Here is a 24,468-nt window from a genome sequence, read left to right on the forward strand (position 1 = left end):
ATTAATAAAGCCATTTATTACAGCTCACAAACCCCTTGATGCCTTATCAGAAAGGGGAACACAATTATCATATAAATCACTCTGACATGTAATGGAGTACAAGTGTAAAATAACAGAAAATGGAAACATAATACTCAAGTAAAGTACATGTAGGCTACCTAAAAATGGCACTCAAGTACAGTATTTGTAAATGTATTGTGTGACTTTGAACCAGTGCTGATGAGTCACTAAAACTTTACAATCACTGCAGTGAGGTTATAGTGAACTTTATGAGCACTAAACTCAAGACAGCACACAGCTCTGGATTAGGGCTAATGAAAAAAGGTACATGCAGCCTACAGTACATGCTTCATCCTCCCTCCAGCCACACCTCAATAGCCTCGATACCCTGTCATTCCCCCTGCGCCCTGTAGGAGGCAGCAGTAATATTTTAAACCCTGAGGTGGTCGACCACAAAAGGAAGTACGTACAGCTTTAACGCATGCGCAGTTAGTGATTCAAGTCAAATGGAGGCTGTTTGAAACGTCTTGTGCTTTGATAAACTAAACACGACTATATTGGTTTAAGTATTTACCAGCTAGTTACGTTTGCAGAGGGCGGTCGCTATGGGTGAGTTGACAAGACGTTTATGAATATGACAGCTAGACAATTACCTACCGATAACAGCGACATTTGCATCTGCTAGCTAAATTGTTGAATTGAAAGTAATTGGAAGCCAAAATAAATGCTAAAGTGACCAAGGACAGACCTACAGACCTCCAGGACTGTACTTCAGTGCCATTTTGAGGTAGCAACGTATTTTACTTGACAGCTTTAGTAACTAGTTACTTGGCAGATTTAGATTATAAATGCAAAAGATTACTTTTGGTACTGGTAACTGGTACTTTCCTAAGTTCATTTAGATGTTACAACGTTGGTACTTTAAATGCAGACAGAGAAACAGAGTATTTCTACACTGTTGCATCAGTACTTTTACTTGAGTAAAAGATTTGAGTACTTCTTCCACCAGTGAATTAATAGGGTGGACAGAATATAAAGACTTTTCAGTACCCAACATATACAATTCAACAGCACTAGTATAGGTATAAACTCCGAAATGATAATGAAGTTGAATCAACATTGCAATTAAAACTGCTGCAATTAAACTTTAGAATTAAAGATTTAATGAAGGAAATACTTATTGCAAGGATATTCTATTAAGTGGCATTAGTTTTAGATGTGTTTAGGTGTAAATAATAAACTTAAACTGGCAACTAAGTATAAATCCTGACATTCAGAGAATAATTTAAACCTCTTCTCAATATCTGTCAGGCATCTCAATATCTTGAGATATCTTGAGATATTAGTCACCTTAGTAGAAACAAAATCTGTATTTGCTGATGAATCTCTGTCACATGGTGGTTTAATCTTATTCCCCAACTCTAATTCATATCACTGTTTTTTTCCCTACCAGACTGCAGTGTTGATGGTGCAGAGGAGGTGGAGAACGATAGCTTGACATCTCCAACTGGAATACAGTCCCCTGTAATGGACCGTAACCCATCGCCACCCCCAGAAACGGCTGATGGAGAGGAGGACGAAGATTTGGATGCCATTGGAGACACTGTCTACAGCAAGCACTGGCTTTTCAGCACCCTGACTCGTCTCATCCATGTAGGCAGGCTGTTATTGTTATTGTCAAATATATTGTCAAATATGAAGCAGTAATTCATGGGCTCAGTAGAAAATAGCAACTAATCTTAATCTGAATTTGTCTGGAAAAGATGCTAGAGTATGCTCATTCCAAACAGGGACAACATTGTTGTTGCCAGTGTCACTACCTGATCCATGACAACACAATTTGTGTTGCATTTATTTTCTAGAACCATTTGACAACAGGCTTTTCTGATCAGCCAATTTAGAGACTACAGATCAAATCATTTGCAATGTAAAATCTTTCAATCACAGTTGATATGACTGATGGACCCATCCCCACTGTGTTACACATTGTCCCTCTGTGCCGTCTCTCTGATGCACACTGCCCTTTATAGATAAGGTGTCTTAATGTTTGTAAAATGGTCGTGTCTTGTAGATGGTCACAGAGCATGCAGAGAAGGACTCTGAAGGTCAAATGCAGCTCCCTGATGATGATGAGGAAGATCTGTGTAGAGTCTGGGATATGGCAATGGATAAGGTAGAGTTCTTTATCTTTGTCCCATAGGCATCACATTCTTTGGTTACAAATTATTTTCTTCATCAGGGGAATTTAGCCACAAGTGATGAAATATGTTGCTTCATAAAATATTACCAGTGAATTAAAACGATACACTTAGTTGGCAGTTTATTAGGTACACCTAGCTAAAAGTGATGCAGTCTAATAGACAGTCCTACAACAAATCCTCCCTTCATGAAGGTTATAATATTCTTCTATTGAAACTGTTTTAGAGAAGTTGATTTAACATCATGATAATTTGGGAGAATGTAGTTTGCCATACTGTCTACCTGTATATACTGACGGGTGTGTCTGTTATTTATCTTACCCTCATGAGTCTAAATGGAGTGAACAGTGAATCATGGAAAGGTTCATATATTTAGTAATGTAACTATTTTTTCAGGATGTGGCTGGTTTTCTGCAGGAATTCAAAGCTACAGATATCCTTCTGGGGGTGATAGCCAAATCTCATTGTCCACGTCTCACTGTGAGTGAAGTCCTTTTCTTTATATGCATTCTGTGTCAAAATATAACCCTTTTTCCAATGGCAGGTCATAGGTTTTTCTTGTGCTTCTATAGGAAATTTGTGTGGGAATCCTTGGAAACATTGCTTGTTTTCCTGACACTTGTCTGACTCTCAGCCAAAATCAAGATTTAGGGTGAGTGGAAGTCATCATCTGTAATTGTCCTACTGCAATTCATTCAACTTATTGCAACTCCCCGTGTGTCCACAGCGCTGTGCTGTTGCTTCTTCTCGGAGATACAGATCCTCCAACGCTTCTGGAAACAAGCAGGTGATATCTGCATTTTCTGTAGACGTGAGACAGAGAGACTGCGAGAGAAGTATTAACCTTTTCTGATGTTTGCAGATTGCTGCTGACCTGTGTCTCTCAGAAAGATGTTAGTTCCCTGTGGCTTCAGCGAATACGACAGCAGACGTCTGTGCACTCCAGCCTCTGTTTCATCATGTGCAGTTCTACCAACAGTACTTTGTTTTTACTCATTCCTTTCTATATAAAGAGCTTATGAAATTTTACTTGTGGATAAAAAAAAAAAGAATATTTTGTTGACATACCAAGATGAATTACATTGACTCAAAATCCCTGTAAGCTGTTTATCTTAACTATTTGTAACCTTTTGTCTGCTTTCTAAAATGGTTATTATCAGTAGATACTGTGTGTGTTTTCCCAGCGGACCTGCTTGAGAAGGTTGGAGAGCTGGTTGACAAACTGTTTGATCTTGACGAAGAGCTGATGAAGAGTTGGATCACAGCTCAGCCAAGTGAGGAGGAGGAGGATAATGGTGAAAGCTGTCTAGACGTGGCCTCATGCCTTCTTGAGGCAGCCAAGCAGCTTAGGTGGGAATCTGAAATTTTAATTCAGGAGAATGTTAGTTGTTATTTCATGCTCATGTTTATTTTCAGTGGGAATAAAAAAGTTTTACAGGTATAAAAAAAAAAAATGAACCAGTTTAATGAGTTTATGTGTATAAACTGCAGGGAATTTGTGAATACGACAGCCAGTCACATCACTTGATATCAAATTTGATATAGAAGTTTTAGAATTCAAGGCACCAACTATGCAAGTACAGATTAATTCTGTCTATGATTTTGAACACACCTTCTGGTACTGCCTCCTCTCTTTTTTATATTTGTATATATATTAATGCAATGCACCAGTAGTTTGTTTTTTATTGTTCCCTCATAAAACAGATACATTATTCATTATTTGTGTGATACAGCAGAGTTTATACTAAATACATGATGTTGATGATGTAGTTGACCCTTAGCATTCAATAATATTAAATTGTTTTCGCAGACAAGAGAGTCCGAATGGCTTAGAGGTTTACCTTCATGCCCTCCAACTCCTCACCACCATAGATGAGGGCATTCAGGTATTTGGTAAGACTGATCATCATACTGAGTTCAGCTGCTGGCTTTCCATCTCAGAAATTAAACGTGTTCACTGGAGTTGTTGACTCAATCAGTGAACTCTTAACAGATAAGACATTGTTTTATTGTTTCTTCTAGCGGCCCCTGATGGACCTGGCAAAGCAATATGGGACTTTGTTTGTGGGGTGGTATGTGAGGACCTTTGCCAGCCAAATGATCCTCCAGTTGTCCTGCAAGAGCAGAAGAGCATTTTGGTTCAGGCGTTTTCTGTGCTTCAGGCTCTTTATAGTTGCCAGGAGCAATGGCCCAGCAAAAGTGACACAAGTAAGTTTTCTAACGGCTTAGTTTAGTTTAGTTTATTTGCACAGAAGTTACAGTGAGGCGTTACACAGTAAAAAGATATATAAATTGTGCAGGAGAAGAAGGGAGCCCAGTGGGCTTTACAAAGTCTTCACCCTTCATTTCAACCAGTCAGTAAAAACATATTACATAAAGCAATACAACATCAAATAGAAGTAGAGTAAAAAAGATATAAAAACATCTAAAATAATAATAATAATAATGATAATTATGATGAATCAAGACAGAAGTTTGAATACTTTAAATGTGCGAGAGATGTAATACATACCCAGTCACACAAAATTCTATTTAGATAAAGGATTTAAAAAAAAAAAAGTTTTTAAAAGTTATTAAAGAAGATGACGACTTCAAAGTTGTGCTTAGTGAATTCCAAAGATGAGGACCTCTAAATTTGATGAAAAATGTATCATTGGAAGTATGACAATAAGGTAAATGAAAATCCTTTGAGCACCTCAATGAATAAGTGAATGTCAGATCAGATTGGACGATAATTTGTAAAAGTATCATGGTCACCTTGAGATCATGGATAAGGAGAAAATATGGGTAAGAGGATCAATGACTGAATTAACAATTTCTTTTATCGAGTTAGTTCTGAGTCCATCGGGTCCCTCTGCAGAATCCTTTAACTTCATAATGATACTTGATAATAATGATAAGTATTTCTTTAGCAGTGGCTGGCTCAAAATTACAAAGTGAGGAAAATTTACCTGTAATTAAATCAGCTCACCAGTATCATTAAAATTCTTGTGATCTCTTGTGGAGTATTTAGATTTGCTGTGCTTATTGGCCCTGGTCTGAATCAACTGGAATACAGGAAGATGATCAGAAGTATCAGTCAACAATAATCCTGCAGTAATATTGTAATCTAGATAATTAATTGATATGTTGTCAATGAGCGTAGCAGATGAGCTTGTTATTGTAGTGTGTATGAATCCCGGGATAAAAATAAGTTGAAGAAAGTGTGTTAAGAAAATCAACAGTAGATGACAATTCTTTCATCTTTGTGGAGGTTGATATTGAAATTGCCAAGTAACACACACATCTTCCCTTCCTTACATATAATTCCCAGGGTACAGTAGAGGGCATCTGTGAAAGTGCTGATGACAGAATCAGGTGGTCTATAGGTACATTCAGTTATACTTTTAGTTTTGATGAACAGTGACTCTACATCAGACTTATCTAAATTAAGACTAAGTGGTTTTGTAAATAAATTGAGACTCCACCTCTTATTCTGCTCTCCCTGCAAGAATGAACAGAAATGAATTGTGACATCGGATAAAGACATGCTATATCCTCATTGAGCCAAGTTTCTGCTAGAGCAATCACTGAAAAAATATGCTTTATAGTGGATAAGTACTGAGTTAGGTGGTCATAGTTTTTAGGAAAACTATGGATATTCAAGTGAAAAGTTGAAAACGTATATACTTTTTTTTTTCTGAGCAGCTACACTGATATTTCTAAATGCGCCACGTGAATGTTGTTGTTTCCAAGTTGTTTCCTTGTTTGAAGTGGTTACTGGCCAACAAAAACATCCAAATCCCCCAAAACTGAAGGGATTGTTTTGTCTGTGCAGTTCACACACAGCTGCTGCTTTTCGCTGGAAACTGCATTCAAACTAGTGCATTTCTCTCACAGTGGGAAGAGAGACTGTCCAAAACAGTCACAGCTCTTTTCTATGTGGACATTGAACAAAACACCAGTGAACACTAGTATGTCCTATAGTGTTTTAGTTTTATATTAAAAAAAGAATACAATACAAATTTAATAAGAATACCTGCTCAGACTCAGTATTGACAAAGACTTACAGTAGGCTTTTGACAGTAAAAAGGTGCAGTGTTTCCTCCTTCCTCCTTTTCCTTTTTAATGTGCTTACTTTTAATAAATAATTTAATCCGTTATTCTGCAAATATCTTCTGTCTGTTGTTTCCAGGTCCCTCCCTTATAGCGACCATTTTGCGGGTGCTCCAGAACCACAGTGAGTGCAAAGATGATGGTACCAACAAAGAAAGCACAAAAGATGAACAGCTCCAGACCCTGGCAGAGATCACAGCTGAGTTTCTAGCTGACATCTTCAATCAGATCACCAAGGTAATGCCACCAAAGGAACACCCTGCTCACTTTCCTGTTGCATCATATTATTTACTCAGATTCTTAAATACAGCTGTTTAAGGATAAAATGCAACAATATGAACCAGAACTTTCTGTTCTAAGGTCACTGAAGTGTCCATCGTGTTTTTCCTTCTTCATAGGACACTGTGGCAGATTTGGTCAATAAAGGTTTTCTGACAGAGAAGACATGTCTCACAGCTGCTGGCAGTTTACTGCCCAACTTTAAGACTTCAGTAAGTATTTTGTCCAAACGGTTTAAGTAGATTAAAAACATGCATTGCATACATTTATGGAGTAAATATAATGAAAGATATATAATTTTAATGTCAGCATGAGGAGTGAGGCTTTACCTCTTTTCCTTGCACATACTATAATCCCTTACACAGATTGTCAACCAAGGTACAATACAATCAAGCTCCACTTGTAACAGTTTGTTGTGCAATATTAAAGTGATAATTTGGGTTATTTGTCATGGGGTTATGTGAGATACTTAGATACATAATTAGTGTATTACCTGTAGTACATTTGGATCAGTGCACTGTCAGTTTGGATAGGGGACGGGGGGTCAGCAGAAAAAAACCTGTTTAGCCACCTAAAGAACACCCACTGTCTAACTACAGTATTCCCAAGCACATACACTTAACTCTTTTTGACTTAAACAGCTGATCTGTGACTAATACAGCAGGTTTGCTTGTGTGGAGTAATATGGTGGTTCAACGGTTGAGAAAATTTAGTACCAAACGAGTGGGCTGTTTGACAGCAAGATAAAGCAGTGAAAATATTCAAAGTGTACACTTAAACTGATGTTAGCTTTTTTTCGGTGGACATTTTTGAAGTGGCTAAAATATGTTTTATCTGCTGACCCCATTCACCTCACGTCAAATAACCTGAACTATTGCTTTAATATCCTTTCTGCTTTTCATTAGATCAAAGTCCATTGTAAAGTGCTTGGTAATTTCAATGCTGGCCAATCTTAAACTCCTTATCTAATAACGAATTATACTTTGTAATATTTTTTTTGTTTCTGCTAAAAGGAATAATAGAGAATTTATTTAGCTTTAGAAAACAATTTAGCTCCTTCAAGTAGTTCTAAGTGGAATAACATTGGGTTTCTCCACTGTTAGTGAAACAAAATAAACAGTTTTAAAATATCATCGTAGACTCTGGTATCTTGTGATGGATAACTGTCTTTATTGCTGCTTTTGATGTTGAATTTTCTTCAAATTTCTTGACCACATATTTTCTCTGTAGTAGCTTAATGGTCACGTGTGCAAACCATTGCCTGTAATGCCATTGTTCACATAAAGGATTATTTTTAGAGCTTGTGTCAGTTTAGGACATGTGATGGACTGCTACTATACACCACCAGCTCCTGTGGAAAATAAACATCATGTTTCCACCCCACCCTTCCTCCTCCTGTGCAGTTTCAGCACCTGCAGCTCATGTTGGCAGAGACTGATCCCCAGCTGGCAGACGTGGTGAGGAAACAGTTTCCTGACTGAGACGCAGATCAGTGTTCAGCACTCATCCTGACTCTCACCACTGCTTTTTATAGTGGACTTTATTTCCTCTCCAAAGATCCTGATACAAGTCAGAATATTTGCATTTCCACCGGAAAGACTCGGATGTCACACCAAGTTATGCTTATGTTTTAAAGTTTTTACTTGTTTTTAGAATGCTATTTTTGTATTAATTAAATAATGTCTTTTTATTGAAAACAATATGTGCTTGTAATTTTTACTCAAACATTTTTATCATTGCTGGATGCACAGGCCTCAGCCAAACAGCAGAACAGTCTTTAGAGAGGTGCTTCACTTTTTCAACCTAAAGAATCAACAGAAAACCATAACAATAATATTAATAATAATAATAATGATATTAATGGCCTTCATCGGACTACCTTTGCACATATCACTGTAAAATTACAGAGCATTTATATGAAGGCAGTCAATTGGCATCCAAATTCATTAACCTGTGAGCATGTTCTCTTTTTTATTTTAATTATTTATTCTTTATTATTATTTCAAAATGTAAATAAGACACTGGTACAATGAAGATCTTACTGTAGTGTACATTTTACAGTTCAATGAAGTATACACTACCTTTGATAATTACATTTTGGGCTCTACTACATGAAGGCAAATGTCTGTCAGTCATGTTTCCAGAAAATTTGACACACAAGCCTTCACTGCAGCATTTTTAACCAAAACTTAACAAAATGTTTCCATATTTATTTCTTAAACATTAAATACCTTCATCACAAAGTATATATTGTTTTAATTAATCACTAGTTTTTTTTAATACAATGAAAATATACATTTCTGTATCAAATTAAATTGCTTTGAATGTATACTGAGTCACCTTTCCAAGCATATGAGTAATGGTGCTAATGCTGATGACAACATCAAGTGTTTACCAGAGGGTGACAGTCACTCGCTAAGGACAATAAAATTAGATGAAAGGCTTTAGCCTGGCAACAATGAACTCATTTGGTTTCCAAATGCACCATTTCACCCACTCATGGAGAAGAGCAGGACAGCCTGCGCATTTTCCAGCAAGCTTACGAAGGCTCTGAATATAGCAGCTTTTTAATTAAAGCTTGGATTGATATGTAGAACACTCTTTCTAATGGAAATCCTGAAATGGTCAGAGTGTATGCGAGACAGAGATCACCACCTATGGGAAAAAAAAAAACTGTCTTTTTAATCCTGCTATCTTGAGACCATTCTGAACCTTGACTAGACTCGTGATGCACATGGTGGCCGGTGCCTTGATCTGCGAGTCATGTTGTGTTTGTGTTGTAAATGGCGAGAATGATGTAGATGTAATCATGCTTGGCCTTTCAAGATTGCTTGTGGCCAGTGACTTGCACTTTGCTGGCTGCTCTGTCTTCAGGCCTCGCTCCCGGGCAAGTCATGTCATAGAGATCAGGGTGAAGCCCAGATGTTTCCTGCTGCCCTGCCAAACTTCATTGTCAGTCTGCCAGGCTTCACAGCAGCTTGATATGATCTGACTCCATGAACCTAACGCAGCAGGCTGTTGCTCGTGTGGCCGGTGCTTTATACACATCAGTGACGCCGAGGCATGTCAGGCCTGTCTGATGCTGATGCTGGATGTCATTTATTTCTTTTTCTGTTTACCTCTGCCCACAAAACTAACTTGCTGTATTTTTTTTAAATGACTTGACATTTTGCCTCACAGTGAAATGTGTTCTATTTTGGTCTCTCATTTGTGTGAAAATTCATGTGTTCAAAGTCCTTATGTAACACAGAAAGAATATAACACTACCTTTCACATGTGTGGGCTGTCAGTGTTTGGGCTAATAAACAGCTTTTCTACAACAACAAATAGTCTTTAATCTGTGACCAAATGGGATGAACAAGTATTTTCTGTGGATACGTCAGTGAAAGGGATTAGGAGACTCATGATTGAAGGCATTCGTCATTCGTCATTCGACATGAACTGAGCATATTTTCTAAGAATAATTTTTGTGTCAGGCCGAGACTGATCTCTCTTGGATGACAAAAATAACAATGTGGTCAGGGCTGGACCATCTGAATTAAGCCCTCCTGAGTGTGTAAAATGGCCCTGACACTGGAGTAGTACCTGTTGCTGGGCGAGCAGGAGGGATAATGAAGGGATGAAGAATGCGTGCGTGTGCAGCATCACGTTCCCTCTCCTTTGATTCCAAGGCCTGGCCTATTCACAACCACCTGGTCAAGGCGTGTTAATAAAGACACATGATGCTGTTGGGTGCAATCAAAGCCCCCTTCAGCTCATTTCCTGAGTTCCCTGGGCTTTCTATCTCTTGTCAACAGAATCACAATGAAACTTTCCCCTTCGTGATCCCCGAATATCAAAGACATTGGCGTTTCCTCCTCGCAAAGGAGATTGGTGATGTGATGTGGTGACGTTGATGTTTGCATTTGCCTTAACTGTCGGTTCTGCTGCTTCAACTAGCTTATCTGTTAGGGTATTGTAATTATGCTATACCGTGTGCGACCGATGTCAATAATATTTCTCTCACAATGTTATCAACACAAGTGAATTCATACAGAGGATAAAAGGTATATTCCCAACAATAATCTTTCACCAGGCATGCTCAGTGTCAGTTTCACAATTAGGCTGAACATCCTCAAATCAATTAAAAAATTTGGATTAAAAAATATTAATTTTTGTCTATACACCAACAATGAAAAAGGAAAGTAATTTTTTTAAACAAAGCAAGGCAGCTCAAACACATACGTTTCAACATGCTTTATATGCAAAGAAAAACATTCAAACAACATTCAAAACAATAAGTAATAAAAAACAGAATAAAATAAGTTAAAATAGAATAAAATGAGTCTTAAGTGAAATAGAATTGAAAAAAAGTTAAGGTTTACGTTGTAAATTTTCCCAAATGCAACAAGGGAAATAAAAGTACAGAAGAGAAGTCAGTCAATCAAAAACAAAGGAGAACAGCAGAGTATTCAATTTAGTTTTGAAAGTGTCTGTAGTTGGGGTGCGTTTGAAATCATCAGGAAGTTGTTTTCATCTTTGTGCAGTATAGTAGCTTAAAGCAGCTTCATTCTGATTTGAGGTTTTTAACTGCTTCTTAGATCTAAAAAACCCTACTGGGTTTATATTCTTCAAGGCGATCATGAATGTATTTTGGTCTCAGACTGTTGAGTGATTCATAAACTAGCAGCAGCATTTTAAAATCTATTCTACAGCTAACTGGAAGCACGAGTGAAGATAGAAGAACAGGACTATTTTGTGCTCAGTTCCTCTGGTTTGTGTTTTGACAGCTGTGTTCTGAATGAGCTGACATGCTCTAACAGTCTTTTATGGAAGACCAGACAAAAGACTGATGGAAAAGTCTATCTTGCTGGTGATCAAGGCATGAATGACTTCAACTAAAACTAAATTTTGCCTGTGCTTTAGTTATTGCTTTGACGTGTCACAAAGATGATTATTGGGATAATTTGTGTTTTTGTCTTTATAACTGTGGAATCAAGCCAAGCAGTAACTTTCATTCTTTCCGCCATTTTGCCAAATACCATTATTTCCATCTTGTGTTTATTTAATTCAAGGAAATTTAATTGCATCCAGCTATTTACCTTGTGTAAACATTGGTAGAGTGAGTCTAAAGGGCCATATTCATAGTCATTGTAAAAAAGTTAAGTGTGTCTGTGTAGCTGTGATAACCAACATTATTGTCATGCATGATTTGACCTATAAAAGGAGCATGTACAGGCTGTGAATAACAACAACATCCCTAATTATTGTTTTTACATATTCTATTGCCTCTTTTCACTTACTGTCAGATCTTTTTGCATAATGTTGAATTGAGATATTTTTTATATTATACCCAGGTACTTTGGACTTTTCTTTTGTCTGGTTTTACTTTTTTCTTGTGAAGCCCTTTGTAACTTTGTTAAGAAAGGTGCTATATAAATAAAGTTATTATCATTATTATTATTAACAGTGGCCCAAGAATTGAACCCTGGGGAACTCAATATGTCTCTGCTCGTGATCTGCTCAGATTTCTGATCACCAATGGCAGCAACAGCTCCCGACTTCTGACTGAATTCATTAGTTTTTGCATAAGTGTGAGTAAGCTGAATGAATGTGGTAAAATTTTTAAGTGTGAATGTATCCATGTTTCATTTTAGCCAGACATCAACCTATGATATATCCTATATATTATACATACAATTATACTAAATATATTAGTAAATAAATTCAGTTTTCAAGAACTGTTGTGGCTTTTGTAAATTGTCTTTTAATTATTAGTATCTGAGAAATCATGTGGTATTTGGAGATAGAATTTACTTTAATAACCCACCTAAAGCATTATACGCAAATGTCTAAAAACATTTCCAAATTAATCTAGTGTCAAATCCAACGAAATCAGTGTTTAATCAGTACTTTCAGCCACCCTTTTTTAATCACTATCATTCTTTTTTTTTTTTTTTTTGCATAATGTAAAACGTTTCTATTTTGAATGTGGCAGGTGTTTATGGTCGCAGCTCTATCCTGTCCTGTCCTTGTGTACACTGACGCCTGTCACCAAGTGGCATATGTTACTGTTTGTTCTGCAATGAAAGAATTGGAGCTAATTAAAGAGACGTAGTCCTGCCACAGGAAGTGTACGTAAGCAGACCATTCACAGTTCTGATTAGTTAGTTGTTCAAACAAGGCTCAGGATCAGGTGAAAGACTGGAATTCAGTGTTGATGAAGTGCTCTTAGAAGACCTTGAATTTTCTGGAAATTTAAATAACACTGGTCAGATGTGGAAAAGCTGCCTGAACATCCTACTGAAGTAGAACCACTGAAACTCTGCTGATTTTTTTCTCAAGTAGATATAAAATCTATAAAAAGAATTGAGTAAAACACACACATGTACATAAGATCTTTCAATGCAAAATATAAGTGTTCACTATGAATATACTGATTAAGTCTGTTAATCAAAAAAAAAAGAGACCTACTACAGTATACTGATGTTTCTTTTTAGTTTTTTAGCAAACAAATGCAGCTGAGCAGATGTTATCTAAATTACTATCACGGATTAAATTGAGCATTAAGGTTACACTATGTTAACTGTAGTGTTCGCATACATTTGATGCTGAAAAACTCTACAAAATCTTTACTCTGCAATAGATGAGAATAGGATGTATTTAAGTAATAAACTGAAGTCACTTTTTATATATTCATATAGTTTCATGTTGTACAGTTTAAATAGTTTTCATTTTAGTCTCATGCCAAACATTTGCCCATCCCAAATGGGCATCCATTGCAGCATTATCTGTTTGTCTATTTGCTTAGATGCAAATATTTAGCAGAAGAGGAAGGAAGGAAAGCTACAAGCCAAAAGTTAAGGCTTTTTTTCTCATTTTCCTGATTTTCTCCAAGTAACTGACTAAAGTTTTGCACAGGTGAACAGCCAACTCAGTCTTTGTGTGTCATCTTTATTTACAAAATCATTTTCTAGCTTTATATTACTAAACAAAGTATTCCCTTTATTTGTTAAAATTCTTTTCTGTTTTTATAGTTAGTATTAAAACTGACCACTGTGGTGTGTTTCTTGTGATTTCTCCATGTGTTCAGATGTGCAACTATTACCTTTGTTAAATACAGGTAAAATTACTGAGTTGAAAACATTTGAACACATGTTCAATCATAGTAACAGGTGAGAATGTAATTAGTTATTTTAGTCCTGACAGATGGCATCTGCTCAGGTGTTTTTGATTAAGACACTGATCTCTATCAAAGACACTGACGTCTGACCACCCTGTGGAGAATGCAGTAGGAATGCACATTGTTGTTGTGGTATTTTAGTGTAATTTATCTTCCATGTGCCCAGTGAGCTGTAGTGCAGGTTTAACACATTCTAATGCTCATGTTGGGCAGCTCCTTAGTGCCATGGGTGAGATTAGCTGGGGAGATCTCTTGCAGCTTGATGCTCAGACACTGTGAGTAAATCCCTCTGATTGAAGTGAACAGAACTGGGACAGAGTGGCCATGGTGCAGCTTTGACACACTCGGACACATCTGCAACATAACATCTCCTCTTCACAAACCTACAGTGATCAAGAAATAAGAGCTTGTACAACAATGTTGTTTATTCCTGACAGATTTCATGTGAGCATTAAAGACAGTTTGGTCACCTGGATTAGCCTGGCAGCCCATCAACAGCCTTTCGATGGGTGGTTTCCTCAAAAGTAGGTCATGTTTCAGTATAGAGATGTGTAAATGTATCAAGTACTCCAGTATAGAGCATGAAGTGCCTCAAGTGGAGCTGCAAATGGTCAATATTAGTGTAATTGAGTATTTTAGTTCAGTTATAACTAAGGAAAAATTATTTCATGGTACACATGCATTTTGATGAATATACAGAAATATTTAAAGAATATTTCCACTTTGTGCCTTTTCAACATGTTGTCTAATTTGTGTTTTGACTAAGTACATTTGGCACAGTTTGTATAATTAATGTGGAAGAATATCTCTGTTGTAGATGGACTATTGAGGTTGAGAATAACTTAAATTTTCCACCTGGAAAATGTTTATTAATGACTTGTTGCGTCATATTATCTCATCCTTGAAGCTCATTATCCAGAGACCACTATCCACAGCTGGGTCACCAGGAGAGTGAACCACAATAAGCCATCATATTCATGCTGCACTCTCTGACCCCTGTCAAAGTCCTCCTTGGCTTAAAGCATCTCAAGGCATCTGTGTCAATTACCCTCTGAGTGGCAGAGATACTATGAGCCACGTCACTTTATTTATTATAGTCAGTACCAACTGTTTAAACTCACAGTTAATAATAAATAAAAAAGATAAGTTGGTATAAAGATAATATTAGAGTATGTGTATTCATGATCACTGCTGAAAAACCACCAGATGGATAAAAACAATGCATGATTTGTAAACTGGATGCATCATGAGATCTAATGAACCTCTGAGTATGACATTAAATAAAGGAGATCTGATCCAGGACCTGTCAAGACATGGGGAGATTAAAGACATGGACGCAGCAACTGCAGCATGAAAGTGATGCTGTGAAAATGTATTTATAAGTAGATTTGGATGTGATTGATCCTGCTCTGCAGGAGGCTACATCAGTGTTTTGGCTTCATGAAAGGAACAGTTCATTACTGAATCCTGAACAAAGACATGGTCATACCATTCAGTAGGCTTTGTCCTTTTCCTGCTTTTTCTTTCCTCTTAATAAAGAAGCAAGCCTCAATAGCTATTCTAGGGAAAGAAAATTCAACCTTTTTCTGTGTATTAGTCATAGAGTTAACATGTCTATAAGGTCCACAATGCTCTTTGTTTTGCTTGAGGCAGCTGCAGCCTGGTTAACTACTTGTGACGTTCACTGACGCGTGCCGGTGTAAATGGATGGCTGCAGAACTACAAGGACAGTTTGTTTCTTTTCCTGTCAGAGAAATGTGTTTTGAATAGCCAAGTTCCCTCTATACAGGCTGAGGACAATATGGAATAGCTACTTTATGTTTTATAAAATGTCAGAATCAGAGCACATTGGTTTTATAAACCAAATGGAGAAAATGTATAGTAGAGAATCAGAGGTTTAGGCTGAATCCGATGCTGTCCAGCTGGCAGGTTGCTCCAGCTGCCCACCAGAACCAATCAAATCCATTATACAACAGTCAGTTTCAGTGTGTTAGTCGCTGTTCTCAATGTTGCCAGAGACAGAAATGATGTGTGACAGCAGACAGTGTAAAACTTTCTTCAGAGATAATGCAGCTAATGCCAGATCACATCAGGTCTTATCTATCAGAACACTAACCTTATTCAAATATCTTTTATAAAAAGTATTTCCCCAATAGTTAACAATTCTACAGTTTTAGACCATTTAAAATTTCTTTGTTAAAATACTATCTATACTTGCCTGTTTTCAGTTCAGTTTTCAGCATTATATTGTTTCAGTGGTTTTATGCGTCTTTTTATTTGTTGAGCATTTTCGCCTTAGCTCTGTTACAATAGGAACTATATAAATAAAATTGTATTATCATTATTTTAAAAAAATTTGTCTGCAAAATATCAGAAAAGTAAAAAATAAGCACAATTTCCCAGAGTGATGATATCTTCAACTTGATTGATTCATCCGATAAACAGTCCAAAATATAATATCTAATTTACAATCATATAGCAAAAAAAAGTGGCAAATCACATTTTAAATGTTGCAAATAGGAAATGTTTGGTGTTTTGTTTGGGCTGAAGAAATTAATTATTTATCAAAGTAGTTTGTCGATTAAATTATTTTCTTTTCATCCACTGATCAATTAATTATTTCTGCTGTAATTTCTATTAAAATGGCCTCAAAAACAAGACACTCACTACTGAGTGTTTCTGTAACCCAGCCTGTGTGTTTCTATGGTCAGCTGTAGGATCATATATAATTTGTTTGCTGTGGTTATTATTGCTAAGTGTGACTAACGCTGCCACCAGCTCTAAGCAGAGGTAACATGGAGATGTACATTAGTTGTGTTTTGTTGCTCAGGTAATCTATATTTGTTTGTGCATTAAAGCAGAAATGGTTGCCTTATATAGGTGGAGATAATAAGGAGCTTAAGCTAACAGCCAGGTAAACATGGTCACTGATCTGATCTTGAGGGGTGGGTGGGGGCTGGGGGGGGGGGGGGGGGGGGGGGGGGGGGGGGGGGGGGGGCGGGGGGGGGTGGGGGGGGGGGGGGGGTTTGTTCTATTGCTGTGACTTTATGAGCAATACACACTGATACATGTAGTCACTGAGCAGGAGAACACCAATTCCTCTGTCAATATGAATGTTGCCAGATGTGTTTTAATGGACAACACAGAGCACCAGAACAGACGGGCGCCTACACAATTAGTGGTGAATTATACCTTTAAGTCGATCTCTTTTTACATTGCTTTACCATTCTGAAACATGGCCGGATAATTAAGGATTGACCTTGCTACTACTCTGCCTAACACAATATCTGAGAGCAGCTCTGGGTTCAGCTCCTGAGAAAAGGAAGTTCCCTTCACTGCCTCCTCAATTGCGTAAAGCTCCTGTCCATGTCACGAGTGACACGGGCCAAGACCACCTGAGACAAACAGCATGTGCATCAGCCACATGTAGGCTATCACTGCATTAGAGCTGTGTGGAGCTGAAAGTAACATTTCACCTGTCCTATCTGAGAGGTGACTAAAGCTTAGAGAACAGTGGTGTTATCTGTGTAGAGTAATGAGGTCTCGTAGGTTCACTGCTCTCTCACCGTGATTCTGCTTTGCAGAGGCCTCCGACGCCTTTTCCACTGATTGTCTTGATCTTATTAAAAGGCTCATGGTGTTAAAGAAAGGAAAACACGCAGATTATTTCTGTTATGTGCACGAGAACCCAGAGGTGCTTACAGTGCAGAGGAATGGATTTTGAAAAGGGGGGCATGTTTGGATCACAGTACAATGAAGGCAGGTGGGCTATGTCTGAATCCTCTTAAACCTTGACCTCTTCTTAGTCTCAAGGTGTCAACAAACAAGAAGAATTAAATACTTGTGCCAACAAGAGGACGTCTGAGTCCAAGGTGAACCCTCAGGTCTGCATCCAAAGTGAACTCAGTTTTTTTTCAATATAATGACACATTCCCCATATTTAGTTTTAGCTCTTAAATGCTTGCAGATGAGTAAAAATATAAAAATAATTCCTGTTTATATCTTTTTCTGACAAGTGCTGCATTTAGGATTTTCTCAAGCACATTGAAGTATGTGATCATAAAAACAGTTTCATCGTTTGTTTTATTCTCAGTAAAACTAGACTTTGTGATTGATCTCATTGACGCTGTTTCAGGCCTTTAGCTGAAATAAAAGATACAATTTTCCCTCATGACGTGGGCGCTGCTGCTCTTTTTCCATTTGCTGCTGTGGGGGAGATTATTGCCCCCCCCTCTTTCTCTCTGTGGTTAAATAGCAAAGCGCCCTGCTTCCCGGGGTAGACAGCCTACTTTACATAGCGGAGGTTATTTAGATAAACCACCAGTAAGAGCTGCATAAAAAGGCAAAAAACCCGAGCAGCACTTGAACATGTACTCAAACAAAATCGAAGGACCACGTAGAGGAAGATCTTTTGACTCCATGAACATTGGCTTTGAAGAAAAACTGCTGAACAATGAGGTAAGAATTTCGTCGGTAAAAAGAAAAAAAAAGGAGAAAAAAAAGTATTTTTTATTATTTTGAAGCACCTGCCAGCAGCACTGATGTCTTCTCCTGTTTTTAGTGTCTTGTCCTGTAATCCTGTCGCATTTAAACCACCGAGGTGCACATGGTTTTCGTGTGTGTGATATTTTAACACCACTTTTTTTTGACAGTGGTGGGGAGCTCGGTCCGGTCATCTTAATGAATAAGCCTTCACTTTGTCGTCAGCCGGATTAATTTAAGCCGTTTTGTTATAAGTGTAATTTACGTCAAAGGGTTAAGAGGGTTAAAAATGGGATATCTCCGAATTTCATGTAATGAAAGACTCATTATTGCTCAATCTGAACATCCTTCACTGGTTTCCATAGCAAAAGACAGAAGAGAAAAAAAGATAAACCGATCAACCTGCAGAGTGAAGCCTCCATTAAACACCGCGACAGGAGACAAGCTCCTCCCTAGGATAATGATACGTTTTGATAAACTGTCTTAAAAGTTTAGACCGATATATTACATTAATAACTGCGCGCATTTTGATACTTTGAGCAAGTTATCTATGCAGTAGCAGACTCCTGATCCATCTCAAGGTTGCAGAATGTTAGAAAATACAGAAAAAAAACCAACACAAGAAAAACATGGATCAAGCCGAAGACAACATGTTGTAGATTAGAAACTGTGACTACATTTCTTAGGCTTTAGCAACCAATCTGGCTGTGTCTGTGACCTTCAACCAAGACTTAACACTTTTTAATACATTTTTAGGCCTTTTCTGGTGAGGACACGCAAACAAATGTTGGCCACAAACTGGATCATACCTAAAAGTGAATAATAAATGTGAAAAACATGAATTAAGCTGCTATAAATAACAGTGAAAACCATGCCTTTTTAATGTGCACATCAAAAACACATGTAAAGCTGTGTATATGTGCATATTAATGACATCAAGAAAGGGGAAAACAAACAAAAAAGCTAATTGATGGGGAACTTCCACACTTTGCAGCCTAAAGCCTGCAGTGATTAAACTCTGCCTAATGTCTGCTAAGATTTCAACATGCAGGGAGCTAATAATAGGCTTCCCCGCTGTCTAAATGAGATTGCAGTAAGGCGATTCTTTGAGACAGAGACAAGTTCATCTTCGTTAAACCGAGACGCAAAGAGTTGACCCCGGCGAGCGTCCTGATCCAGTCTCCATGCACTAATGCTTTCAGGGATACTACCGACTAGAGCCCAGCGAAAACTGGTCTGCCGCGCGGTTTACACAATGCTGGAAGGGCGAAATATGGTAGGAAGTAACTGAACTGTATTTAACCGATGCTCTACTCCCACTCCACTAATAACTCTTAGCTCATTACATTTCTAAAGCAAACTATAACCGAATGTAGTTGCGAATCACATGCTACAATTAAAATGAATCAGAAAGCGTTTCAGTCAGTGGAAAGAGATGAGTTTTTTCTGTGCTGTTGGCGTGTTAGTCTGATGCAGGATTACATGAATTTTCCCCTGGCGTGTGCAACCGCGCACATGCCAGCGTCAACGTGAGAGCTGTCCAACGTGCTGAAATGGACATGAGGGCTGGTGGTAACAAATCTCAGCCCTCTGCTTGTATCCACTGCTTTACTTATTTTGTCTATATGCATGTAAAGAAACAGCCCGTGGTTCATTTCAGGATGACTGAATTATACCTATGCTCCCAGGGTTGGCTCTTCTCTGTGACTCTTATCCTCTCTGCTCACTTGTTGTTAGGGGCAATGCATGTTCATAAGATAATATGTTCATAGGATTTTTGGATGGCTAGATGCTCTTAAGTGATTAGAAGTTGTGCATTCACGTCATTACCTGTCCTGAGCTATGCTTCAGTTGCGGAAGAAATGTATTGTGTGAGCTGGACTCATATCAGACACATGTATCAGTCATTTTTAGAACCTAACACTGCAAATCTTTCAAACAATGTTTACAATCTTGAGGGATTACTGAAACTATGCAGCACAGAGCTGTTTTCCCCCTACTGTAAATGTTGGTGCCACATTTCTAAAATGAATTTATTCCTCTGTTTGTAATTAGTTCTTTACTTTTAGGGTCTGATACAAACAACAGGGGTAGAATCTCAATACACTTCCTCAGCTGAATTAAGATAATTACATATGCATTAAAAAAAAGTTGATTAAAGTTGGATATCTCCTTTGACCATCAGAGGAGACAACAACAACTGTTGGTTGTTGAATGATTTGCTATTACACAAATTAAAATGTGTCTGTCCTTTATTACTATTTTCAGATAAACAAATCAACCTTCACAAAAATTGAGGAAAACACTGAAAAGAAGAATACATCAGAAAAAGAGAGAGCAACAATCATCTTTTCCCTCAAGAATGAAGTGGGAGGACTTGTAAAGGCACTCAAACTCTTCCAAGTATGCACAATCTTATAATATAATGTTTACATTATCTATCTATTCATATCTATCCTTAACTGTTTCTGTCAAATATGTGAAGTTAATTTACAGATGATAACCAAATTATTCTCGTTTCTTGCAGGAAAACCATGTCAACCTTGTACACATAGAGTCCAGAAAATCCAAAAGACGCAACTCTGAGTTTGAGATATTCGTGGACTGCGATAGCAACCACGAACAACTGAATGAAATCATCCAGCTGCTTCGGAAACACGTGAACGTTGTGGACATGGAGCCTCCAGATAACTCCTGTCTACACGAGGAAGGTAGGAAAGCACTGAATGAAATGCCGCAGACATACTGTATCCAAATAAACCTGATTAACAGTAAACAACTATTTTTTTCTTCTTCTTCTTCTTCTTCTTCTCCTCTCAGATATGTATAATGTACCTTGGTTCCCAAAGAAAATTTCAGACTTGGACAAGTGTGCAAACCGTGTCCTGATGTACGGCTCTGAGTTGGATGCTGACCATCCGGTATGTAGGTCCAAATAAACCTGTATAGGCATTAAATGCAGAATCCTTTTAATATGAAGCACTCTCATATCTTTTTATGCTCCTCTCCGTCAGGGTTTCAAGGACAATGTCTACCGGAAGAGGAGAAAGTACTTTGCAGACCTTGCCATGGCCTACAAACAGTAAGTTCTGCTGTATATTTAAATGGTTATTTTGCAAATGGGCAAAGTTCTTACTTGATACTGAGAGATTTTTGTTGTCTTGTTCTAGTGGGGATCCCGTTCCTCGTATTGAGTTCACAGAGGAGGAAGTGAAGACTTGGGGTGTTGTGTACAGGGAGCTCAACAAGTTGTACCCCACCCATGCCTGTCGCGAATACTTGAAGAACTTGCCACTGCTGTCCAAATACTGTGAATGTCGGGAGGACAACATCCCTCAGCTGGAAGATGTCTCACGCTTCCTCAGGGGTAATTTCTTTGATAAAACATTCCTCTTTTGCTTCAAATGCAAAATTGAAAATTACTGATTATTTTTTTCAGCTTTGTAAATGTAAATACTCACATGAATGTTTCATACATCTTATCTTCTCAGAACGTACTGGATTTACTATCAGGCCTGTGGCAGGTTATCTGTCCCCACGTGACTTCCTTGCTGGTTTGGCCTTCCGTGTTTTCCACTGTACCCAGTATGTGCGGCACAGTTCTGACCCCTTATACACTCCAGAGCCGTGAGTGATATACAGTGCTATATTCAGAAAACGGGTATTAATGCTCATATAAGGTTACTGGATCTAATATTCTGTGGTCTTTTATCATCTAGGGACACATGCCATGAGCTGCTGGGTCATGTCCCTCTGCTAGCAGAGCCCAGCTTCGCCCAGTTTTCTCAGGAGATTGGTCTCGCTTCACTCGGGGCCTCCGATGATTCAGTTCAGAAACTGGCCACAGTGAGTGACACTCATTCAGGCAGACTCCATCAAATCAAATTCAGTAAATCCAGAATAAGTGTAAATAAGTGTTTCTGTTTTATCTACTCCTCTGTTACAGTGCTATTTCTTCACGGTGGAGTTTGGCCTATGCAAACAAGAAGGGCAGCTGCGAGCATATGGAGCAGGACTGCTGTCATCTATCAGTGAGCTAAAGGTAAATATATTTGAACAAGGTGTCCAGTGCGCATGGCATCCTATAATCATGCACCATGAAATATATTGGTATTTTATATACTATAAATAAGTATGTGTGTATGCAATATATATAAACGAGTGCCTCAACAGCTGTTTAAAACCAAAACACCCTCCTTGTAAAACCAGCTGAAACCTGATTAAGCAGGCAGAGTTGTCACTACATTTTCTTTTTTGTGATAAATCCAATGCGGAAGACAACTGATATAGGAACTGCATTATTGGTCTTGTAGAACCATCAAAATACAGATTAATCTGCATTTAATCATATGACCCAGATGAAGGCTTGTGTTTACATGAAATATTGGCAACATCGTTATTATGTTTCTCTCTTACAGCATGCACTCTCTGGTAATGCAAGGATAATGCCTTTTGACCCCAAAGTTACGTCCAAGCAAGAATGCATCATCACAACATTTCAGGATGTTTACTTTGTGTCCGACAGCTTTGAGGAGGCCAAAGTGAAGATGAGGTGAGCTTGGTTGCTCAGTAATTTCACATTACAATAATGATACACCTTGCATGAATCTATAAACTCCACCGTTGTTTTATATCTACTACATATTATTCAGTGATTATACTTTGCTCATTTCAGGGAGTTTGCCAAGACCATCAAGCGTCCCTTCACAGTCCGATACAACCCTTACACCCAGAGTGTGGATGTGCTAAAAGACACTCCCAGTATCAACAGCGTCGTGGAGGAACTTCGACACGAGCTTGACATTGTCGGTGACGCCCTCAGCCGGCTGAACAAGCAGCTGGGTGTCTGACTGCCGACACTGCAGTTGAAGTTAACCACCTTACAAGTCCATCAATGCTCGCCGTGTCACCCCCAGCACTGCTGTAGAGATACTGCTCGTGTATTGCCCTTCGTCAGTACAATGAATGTGCACTGCTTTTGGCAAAATGCTCTGTTGTCCCCACTGCATGGTGTATGGCATATACAGTTTCCAGAGGTGCATTAGGTATGTTTAGCCACCGATATGAGTACATTGCACAAACCCAAAGAGCTGCTTTACCTGAGACACTGTTTTGCATCAGTTGTACTTGGCTAAATTGGCTTCTGTATTGCAAACACTTAATGTGCTTTCATGGTGAGTTTTTATCCTTTAAAAGCATCCCCAGCTGTTACAAACACAAATGTGGTTTCCTCCTCCTATTGTCAACTCTGCTGTTGTACATGATCATGTGAATTTTTTTGTAATTCATTTCATTCTTCTTCTTCTTCACATTTAATCTTCCTCACTTCAGTCATATGTATAAAATGTACCTTGTTTGTATTCTTTTGGTGTATGTATCATGCTCCTTTTGTGTGCTGTTGAGGGAAATTATGAAAGTGAAACCTGATGTTATAAGAATGTTTTCATTACTGGTTATGACAGATTTGGCCCATGTACCCTGACCTATTTTATTTTACAGTGATGATTTTGAATATGTCCTCTTGAAGTGAATATAACTGTAGTACTCCTTAAAATCAAAACATTATTTTTCTACTGTAAAGAAATATAGACATTATGAGTAGACTATGTATCAAACTATTTAAAAAAAATAAACAAAAATGTTCATTGTGTCTTCACAGTGTGACAGTGGTTTGTTACCTGTTGATTTATCACTTTTTGGTGTCATCATGGTGGTAATTTGGATGCTGGATGCTCAGAAAGATGCTCATTATGATCCTGGAGATGGAGAATGAAGACAGTAAAGACCCTGAAAGCGATGATAATAATTATGTTAACGTTGTAGTTTGTATAATCTTGGGTTGCAAGAATAATGATCTGTTTGATCTGAGGGCCAGATCACCTTATTGTATTATTAAAATAATCTACCCTGAAACAGAAATGATAGACAACTCTCTAAACTAGACAACATACTATCAAGACTTGACTGATGGTGTCACTGAGTAACATTTTAAGCTGGTTCATGGACATTGAATTATTGATTGTCTCTGTGGAAATTTTCATTTTTGGATGTATGACATTCTAAACAGTTTTATTTAAAGTTAGGGCTGACAGAAATTTTCAATATGTCCCACTTCCAGAATGTTATCACTCAGTCTTTCTGTCCAGTTTAGGGAAAAACCTGATCAAAATAGCACATAATGTGACTAATAAAACTAATCATTTCTACACCCAGTTGCTACTCATATAGCCAGCTAAAACTAAAGCAATTTAA

At 37.9% G+C, this 24,468-nt stretch overlaps 2 protein-coding genes across 4 annotated transcripts; both read left to right on the forward strand.

The window, feature by feature from the left end:
* Positions 1-496: 496 nt before the first annotated feature.
* On the forward strand, positions 497-8,338 carry saal1 (serum amyloid A like 1). 2 transcript variants are annotated; one of them, XM_022756191.1, is made up of 13 exons: positions 497-609; positions 1,454-1,653; positions 2,072-2,173; positions 2,595-2,678; positions 2,771-2,850; positions 2,926-2,985; positions 3,061-3,176; positions 3,362-3,548; positions 4,009-4,091; positions 4,221-4,406; positions 6,373-6,530; positions 6,692-6,784; positions 7,976-8,338. In XM_022756191.1, the coding sequence occupies exons 1-13, from the start codon at positions 606-608 to the stop codon at positions 8,051-8,053; spliced, it is 1,431 nt and encodes a 476-aa protein (XP_022611912.1). In that variant the 5' UTR covers positions 497-605; the 3' UTR covers positions 8,054-8,338. The 2 variants fall into 2 exon arrangements, with proteins under 2 accessions (XP_022611912.1, XP_022611913.1); XM_022756192.1 differs by having other exon boundaries at positions 3,383-3,548; positions 7,976-8,336.
* Positions 8,339-18,024: 9,686 nt separating this feature from the next.
* Positions 18,025-23,840, forward strand: tph1 (tryptophan hydroxylase 1). Of its 2 annotated transcripts, none has more exons than XM_022755957.1 (11): positions 18,025-18,192; positions 20,485-20,619; positions 20,744-20,927; positions 21,037-21,137; positions 21,231-21,298; positions 21,387-21,583; positions 21,708-21,843; positions 21,936-22,062; positions 22,163-22,258; positions 22,635-22,768; positions 22,892-23,840. In XM_022755957.1, the coding sequence occupies exons 1-11, from the start codon at positions 18,103-18,105 to the stop codon at positions 23,064-23,066; spliced, it is 1,443 nt and encodes a 480-aa protein (XP_022611678.1). In that variant the 5' UTR covers positions 18,025-18,102; the 3' UTR covers positions 23,067-23,840. The 2 variants fall into 2 exon arrangements, with proteins under 2 accessions (XP_022611678.1, XP_022611679.1); XM_022755958.1 differs by lacking the exon at positions 18,025-18,192 and adding an exon at positions 19,369-19,492.
* The last annotated feature ends 628 nt before the right edge of the window (positions 23,841-24,468 follow it).

This window comes from Seriola dumerili, unplaced genomic scaffold (genome assembly GCF_002260705.1).
Source record: "Seriola dumerili isolate Sdu_G_001 unplaced genomic scaffold, Sdu_1.0 BDQW01000242.1, whole genome shotgun sequence".
Classification (NCBI taxonomy): domain Eukaryota; kingdom Metazoa; phylum Chordata; class Actinopteri; order Carangiformes; family Carangidae; genus Seriola; species Seriola dumerili.

What these genes read in the sequence shown, in the direction of transcription:
- saal1 (XM_022756191.1), top strand. An exon ending in CCCTGACTCGTCTCATCCAT is followed by an intron (nt 1,654 to 2,071) that starts GTAGGCAGGCTG and finishes CGTGTCTTGTAG; the next exon opens with ATGGTCACAGAGCATGCAGA. An exon ending in CTCATTGTCCACGTCTCACT is followed by an intron (nt 2,679 to 2,770) that starts GTGAGTGAAGTC and finishes GTGCTTCTATAG; the next exon opens with GAAATTTGTGTGGGAATCCT.
- tph1 (XM_022755957.1), top strand. Translation starts at nt 18,103, where the DNA reads ATGTACTCAAACAAAATCGAAGGACCACGTAGAGGAAGATCTTTTGAC. An exon ending in CTTGCCATGGCCTACAAACA is followed by an intron (nt 21,299 to 21,386) that starts GTAAGTTCTGCT and finishes GTCTTGTTCTAG; the next exon opens with TGGGGATCCCGTTCCTCGTA. An exon ending in CAGTTCAGAAACTGGCCACA is followed by an intron (nt 22,063 to 22,162) that starts GTGAGTGACACT and finishes CCTCTGTTACAG; the next exon opens with TGCTATTTCTTCACGGTGGA.